The sequence below is a fragment of the Canis aureus genome, chromosome 21 (genome assembly GCF_053574225.1).
Source record: "Canis aureus isolate CA01 chromosome 21, VMU_Caureus_v.1.0, whole genome shotgun sequence".
NCBI lineage: Eukaryota > Metazoa > Chordata > Mammalia > Carnivora > Canidae > Canis > Canis aureus.
Genome location: NC_135631.1, coordinates 15,096,182 through 15,103,647, shown reverse-complemented (window position 1 = coordinate 15,103,647; position 7,466 = coordinate 15,096,182). Strand labels below are relative to the sequence as shown.

General features: G+C 37.0%; 1 protein-coding gene across 1 annotated transcript; it reads right to left on the bottom strand.

Annotated features, from left to right (window-relative positions):
• Window positions 1-5,221: 5,221 nt before the first annotated feature.
• Window positions 5,222-6,252, bottom strand: LOC144293266 (olfactory receptor 4C11-like). Its single transcript, XM_077864353.1, has one exon. It carries the CDS (start codon window positions 6,226-6,228, stop codon window positions 5,314-5,316), a length of 915 nt encoding a protein of 304 aa, XP_077720479.1. The 5' UTR covers window positions 6,229-6,252; the 3' UTR covers window positions 5,222-5,313.
• Window positions 6,253-7,466: the final 1,214 nt, after the last annotated feature.

Genomic DNA, 7,466 nt, shown 5'->3' with positions numbered 1-7,466 from the left:
AAAAGGGGAGAGAAATTGAAATAGGATGAAATCAGAGAGGGAGACATATGAGAGACTCTTAACTATGTGAAAGAAACTGAGGGCTGCTGGAGAGGAGATTGGTGGGGTAATGGGGTAAGCGGATGACAGGCTTTAAGAAGGACACATGAGGTCATAAGTACTGGGTATTATAGCAACTGATGAATTACTAAATTCTACATCTGAAACTAATGATATACTATATCAATGATAATTAAATTTAAATGAAGCAAACAAAAGACAGATAGAGATCATTAGAACATAATCATTGGAAGTAGAGGTCCAGTTTTTCTACGGTGGGTACCTCATCCTGGGCAGGAGGAGAAAGTTTCTATTAGCAGCTAACGTTTCAACTGTGTTTGAATTCTCTTCAGATTTCATGAGGGAAATTGCTGAAACATATCAATCAATATGTTTAATGATGATTAGAACCAATAAATAACAAAAAAGATCAGGTGGAAATACCCATGTGAAAATTACTGGGGTGAAAATTCTAGAAAGGGAGACTCTAATGCAGCACTCCTGGGGTATAATCAAGGAGCTGTGACAGACCAGGAACATAATGGTCCAGGTAGAGAGTTGCAAGAAGCAAGAACAAAAATACACACAGGGTCAGACTATATAGTGCTGAGACCACTGACTCTCCCTGAAACCACAAAGTATATGAATGTTGTTATTGTCTCTTAAAAATGACACAGACTCCAAAATTTTCAGGAGCACTCACTCACTTTTGTGCTATAAGGAGTTGGGGGAATAGTTGTGAAAAGATTTTGCAGCTAGCTTCTATTTGTCCTTTAAGTTTTGATCGTAGAAGGAACTTTACAAATGCATTAGAAAACATTTCACCATAAAATACTTCTCTTAGCTTTATATTTTACAATTTCTATCATGTTCAATACAGAAGAAAAAGTCCATAACCGTGTCTTGACCTGCATCTTAGAGAAACTCTTAGGATGATTTTTATTTTATTATGGTCCCATGATACAAACACTGGGAAGGACCTCAGAATGAGGTCCATGTCTTTATATCTGTGAAATATATAAGGTTTTAGAACTTGATAAAGGTCAATCAAATAAATAATGTCATGCTAGACTTACTTTATGTTTCTCATTCTATTATTGAGAACTCATGAGACTGTGCCATCCTATAATTAGTAGTCAGGTAACAGCATGCCTCTATCTCTCAGTAAATACATTTTAGCAGACAAGGCCTGGAATTTTTTTATGTATTCTGCTTTCCAACACAATCCTAAGTTTGCTGATTTCTGTTGCCAGGATTTCCTGATAATCAACTTCTATTAATAAAACAAAAAGAACTATTTCTGAGATGCCAACATGGGATTTTCTAACATTTAGTCTGAATTATAATTAAACTACAGCAAACTAAAAGTAAAATGAGTCTCGTTAACTTGATCAAGGAATATGTTCCAGAAGTCTAAAGGAAATGTTACCTTTAATTTTAAAAGAGTTCCATTAAATTCAGGAACAAGATAAGGCCACCTTTTATAGCTGTCATTATTATGTACTGCACTGGCTTTTAATACCAGGTCCTTAACCCTATATACTAACAGAGATCAAAAGATTTAAAACATTGAATGAAGCCAAACTGTGCAAAGATATTTAAGATTTTAAGCCCTTTGCACACTGTACAAATGGAACAAATCTTTTCCCCTTTAGAGTCTACCAGGACTAAGCTCTTGTGTGTGGTTGCCTAATGAGGGGCATATATCCAAATTTGTCCCTCACCCAGGTTTTCAAGAGAAATTAGGCATTCATATTTTATATGCATGTTAATTATTTGAATATACTGATGACCTATTATAAAATCTTATGTTAAACAATTTTTGGATTAAACAAATTTGCAAATTTTCAGGTAAATTCAGTCTAGCAGCCTGTCACTTTGGAAATTCTGTGTCAAACAATGAATAATAGGAAAAGGAAAATAAGTAGTTGAAGCAACACAAAACAACACAAGTCATTATTGGCTGATATGTTCATCTACTTCCCCAAACCAAGACAATCAGCTTGCAGATTAAACTACTTATTAAAAGAGCTTACTCAAAAGCCAGCATAATAATACTTCCAAATGTAAGTATAATAGACAATTATAAAATGGAATAAATCTCCACCAGAATAAAAATAAAATTATGAGATGTAACAGAAATATGAATAGTCTTCATTGAAGAACACTAAACCTAGTAAAAAAAAATACAACAATTGAATCAGATGACTTATACAATTTGGAAGTGAAGGAACTCCCTTTTTAAAGTTGTTTATTTTTCCCAGAGTTAGCAGTCTTTACGTTCTGTCTCCCCAGTTAATTGGCACACTGAGTGAATTCCTAAACATAATTGCTGAAGGTGATTTGCATGGAAACGGAGTAAATGATTCTAAAGTACATATGGTTGAATGTATAGAAGAATCAAGGATTTTGGAGCGTAGAGGGAGAAGAACCAAGTGCAAATATATCTAAAGCTATATTATGATATCTAATTGGGTATGTCCACAGAATAAACAAATAGGTTTAGAGGACAGAGAGTATCATGCAAACAAATTCAACAATATATATTTGGTAATTTAATATAGAATGAAGTTGAAAGTATTTAAGTATTAAAAATAAATTTTAATAAGATAAATGACTATCAATTTGGAAAAAAGCTTTGAAAGTATGTCAAAACTCAGTAAGGGCAGCCCCAGCGGCTCAGCGGTTTAAGGGGCCTTCAGCCCAGGGCCTGATCCTGGAAACTCAGGATGGAGTCCCAAGTCCAGCTCCCTGCATGGAGCCTGCTTCTCCCTCCACCTGTTTATCTGCTTCTCTCTCTGTGTATCTCTCATTAATAAATAAATTTTTAAAAAATCTTTAAAAAACTAAATAAAAAACATTCCTGCAGGACTCCATGTGTATGGGAGACATTAAAAACATAGAGGAAAAGGATGTAGAATATAACAAAAATGCATTGGGCAGCCTGGGTGGCTTAGCGGTTTAGTGCCTTCAGCCCAGGGTGTGACTTGGAGACATGGGATCGAATCCCACGTCAAGGCTCCCTGCAGGGAGCCCGCTTCTCCCTCTGCCTGTGTCTCTGCCTCTCTCTCTCTCTCTCTCTCTCTTTGTCTCTCATGAATAAATAAAATCTTTTTTTAAAAAAAGATAAAAGTCAATTAGTTACAGCAGGAATGGGGACATGGGAGATGGAATGCAAGGAGAGTGCACTCGTTTCCTTTTTTCATAGCTCATAATTATTTTTAATAATATAAAAACAAACCTGATTCATAGAAAATGTAGTGTTTTAAATTTCTGGACATAATGCAGTCACTGAACTTCCCCTTTGCTGAAAGTAACTAGAAGCTGCACAAAATACAGGAAACATCGTTTTCAGTTTTGGTTGACTGGTAACATACTTCTGGGACACTTAAGGGAAAGGAGATAGATCAGGCGAGTTCTAGGACAGCTTCTGGCTGACCAAGAAGTCTCCAACCCCTTGTAGAGGTGAGGAGAACTGCAAAAGGCTCCCCTCACCTCCGACATCACAAGAAGGTTTTCTAAGAGCTCTCTTAGATCTTTAATGAATTCCTTTTCTCTTTTTTCCCCCTGAACACTCAAGAATTGATTTTTCAGACTTCTTTTCCTTTCTCCCCTTCCAATGCTTGGAGTGATTCCTTGTCCCCTTTCCTCATGACTACTTCCTCATGTCAATCCCCACTCAATTCACTTTGAAATCTTCCCCATTGGCAGATATGGTTTAATTATACCAATTTGTTCATGAAAATGTATCTTTTCTGGGAGTGCAAACAAATATTTCTCTAATGTCCTCTTTCATTCTCTGATAAATGTCCTCTTTGGGTCTTAAGTATTTAGTCCACCACCACTTTCTATGTAAGAATACTGGGCATCTTTGGTGGCACAGGATAACATTGTGCTTCCATTGGCAGAAACTTTTCACATACTTATGAAGTTAATTTCATTCTTTTCTCATTAGCTTATATCAATTAAAGTAATACTTCCTATTGCCTATTTCATGGGTATTATAAACTCAGGTACTGAAAGAGCATCATATGACAGTGCTTGATTACAGATTATGATGTGGTGGTGGTGGTGGCAGGTGTGTATTATATATATATATCAGTTGGGTGATCTTCAAAAGTGAAAATATGTATTTTAAAACATTCTCATAAAAAACAAAAGACCAAAATTGAAATGAAGTAAAACAGACTTTCCAATATTAGTTCTCCCAAATAATCTGAATTTTGATTTTTCAGACATATTAGGACCAAAAGAAAGCTTTTTTTCTAATACCCAAACAAACAAACATGGCAGTCAAGGGAGGTAAGCTCACTTCTTTCTCCCGTATGTAAAGCATGGGAAAACCCCCACAAAAGGCCACTGAGTGGCTGATACCACCCATTGCTGCCAAATACAAGATTCTCCTTCTCTCACCACTCACAGAATTTTGAAAAATTCTCCAGTCACAGTACAGGTTTTCACCAATATTTAAGCTTTTATTAGAGGTTGAGGGTGCCTCCATGTAGATTTCCCAGTGAGGCAAGCCTCAAACACAGACTCCAGAGCAGAATTCTCTTAGAACACCTTCTCCAAATGCCAGGTTGTCAGGACAGCCACCTACATTAAGTTCCAGTTACATATGGATTAACACCTTGACCACATTCATTACCTCTAAAATAAAATATAGACGAAGAATTGGTGTGTGCTCACACACACAATCATTCTCTCACTAGTTTGTGCTTTTCTTCTGAAAGCAAATTGATCCAGGAAGGTAAATTATCATGTGAATATTATTCACATATTCATCCTGACTATGACCAGATGTCAAAACCTTTCATGTAAGGTCTATGATAGGTTTTTCAAAGTGGTTTGGATTTAAGTAATCCTATTCTTTAAAAAAAATTTTTTTATTTATTCATGAGAGACAGAGAGAGGGTGTGTGGGGCAGAGACACAGGCAGTGAGAGAAGTAGGCTCCATGCAGGGAGCCTGACATGGGACTCGATCCCAGGTCTCCAGGATCACACCCTGGCCAAAGGCAGGCACTAAACTACTGAGCCATCCAGGGATCCCCAAGTAATCTTATTCTAATGCAATGCTCTCAGAATAAGGAGTCTATATATTTATTACTATTTACTGATATTAATACAATAAAATATACAAAAAGGATGATTAAAAATTACAAATTGGCTTTATTCCCCAAAGAAAAATATTCTATCTCTCCTGTCCCTGAAGGAAAACCAACCTGTTAAGGAAATATATATTAGGATCCCTGAATATCTTGTATCAGCAGAAGTCACAATTTGCTACACCATAACTTTTTCATGGCATTTTTCACTTCCGCATTCCTCAGTGTATAGATCAGAGGGTTCAGCAAGGGTGCCCCAATGGTATAAAACACTGCCACCACCTTGTCTACTGGAAATGTGGTTGCTGGGCGTGTATACATGAATATACATGGACCAAAAAATAGGACAACCACAATAAAATGGGAGGTGCAGGTCGAAAGGGCTTTTCGCTTTCCTTCTGCACTGTAGTTTCTCAGAGAGTACAAGATGATAACATAGGAGATAAGCAGGATTATGAAACTCACCGTGCATATGGCTCCACTGTTAGAAACAACTAGCAAATTTATTACATAAGTGTCCATGCAAGCAAGTTTCAGCAAGGGCTGCAAGTCACAGAAATAGTGATCAATCACATTGGGACCACAGAAAGGCAATCTCAAAGCCAGGACAATTTGTGCTGAAGAGTGGATACAGGATCCCACCCAACCCAGAATCACCAGTACACTGCAGACATGCCTGTTCAGGATGGTTGTGTAACGCAAGGGCTTACAAATGGCTACATAGCGATCAAAAGCCATCAGGATCAGCACGAAGATTTCCATGCATCCAAAGAAGTGGGCTGAAAAGACCTGAGTCATGCACTCATTGTAGGAAATAGTCTTCTGCTGGGAAATGGCATCCACAATCAACCTGGGAGCTGTGGTTGTAGAGAAGCAGGCATCAGCAAAGGACAGGTAAAATAGGAAGAAGTACATGGGACTCCCAAGGGTCCTGCTTCTTTTAATAGTCACTACAATGAGAAAGTTTCCCAACAGTGTGGCAAGGTAAAACATCAAGAAGACCCCAAATATTGCTTTCTGTTTTCTTGGATCCTGTGTCAAGCCAAACAGAATGAATTCATTCACACTGCTGTTCATCGCCATAGTAGTATCTATAGGTAGGGTGAACTTGATAAGACCTTAATCTGCAAAAGAAGAAAAGAAGTAACATCTTGGGGAGATCATTGGGCTGACCTCCGAATTCCTTATTTTTGCTCTGTTACCTCCAATTTCTTTAATCCTTGTGAATCTTTGTAAATCTGCAGAAGTCCAAGCCTCTCCCAGATCTATATATTAAGTCAGAAACTAACCAAAATGGATCAAAGCCTTTGCATTTGGATAATAAAAAGTCAATATCCTTTAAATATTTTGATTCCTACCAAGATTGAAAATGGCAAAACTTGTACTTTCCTTGGTCAGGTGCCTTAACTGCCTTGAAATTTGGCCTCCAGGCAGCCCTGGTGGCTCAGCAGTTTAGCGCCACCTTCAGCCCAGGGCCTGATCCTGGAAACACAGGATCAAGTCCCAAGTCGGGCTCCCTGCATGGAGCCTGCTTCTCCTTAGGCCTGTGTCTCTGCAGCTCTCTCACTCTCTCTCATTAATAAATAAATAAAATCCTTAAAAAAAATAAATTTGGCCTTCATTTGAAAATTTACGTCTAAGAGTTTCCCTGCTTTACCTTGAGTTTCCCTAAAATGAAAAAAGATTTTTATGATCACATATATACACATCTAGTTCACATATTATGCATTTTATCTATGTGCATTGAAATCTGAAAAACACTATTCCGATATTATTTAGCACTCATACTGTTGGAGGACCCTCCTGAAGAAAATATCCTCAGTTGAGTTCACTGATTTTTGGGTCTCTGACTTCATCTCTGAGCTTATCAGTATCTTGGATAAAATATCCTTTACAAAAATCTACTTTGACAAGTCTTTTACCTCTTGTGTTTTATGTCACATTCACTGATAGTCGTTGATAACAAAAGCCTGGAGAACTTTGAGGTTTGTCATAATTGAGGAAATTTCCTGTTTACCATCTTTACTGTTCTATTAAACTGATGTCCTCGAGAATCTCTGCATATGGATTCAATGTGGTAGAAAAATCTTAATGATGTCTATAACCTAAACAGTGTTTTTACACATATATGGTCCTTTTTACCCTGAATTGTCTTATTTCTAAAAATACCATTTGAAGAAAATTCCATTATTCAATATACATGTTATGATTTTTCTGTTTCAAGTTCTTGTTCATAGCATATATAGTTTGTCATTGAAATCATTGTATGCCAAGTGTGTTCTGATTTTGACTTGGAATTATTATCACACTTCTTCCCATGT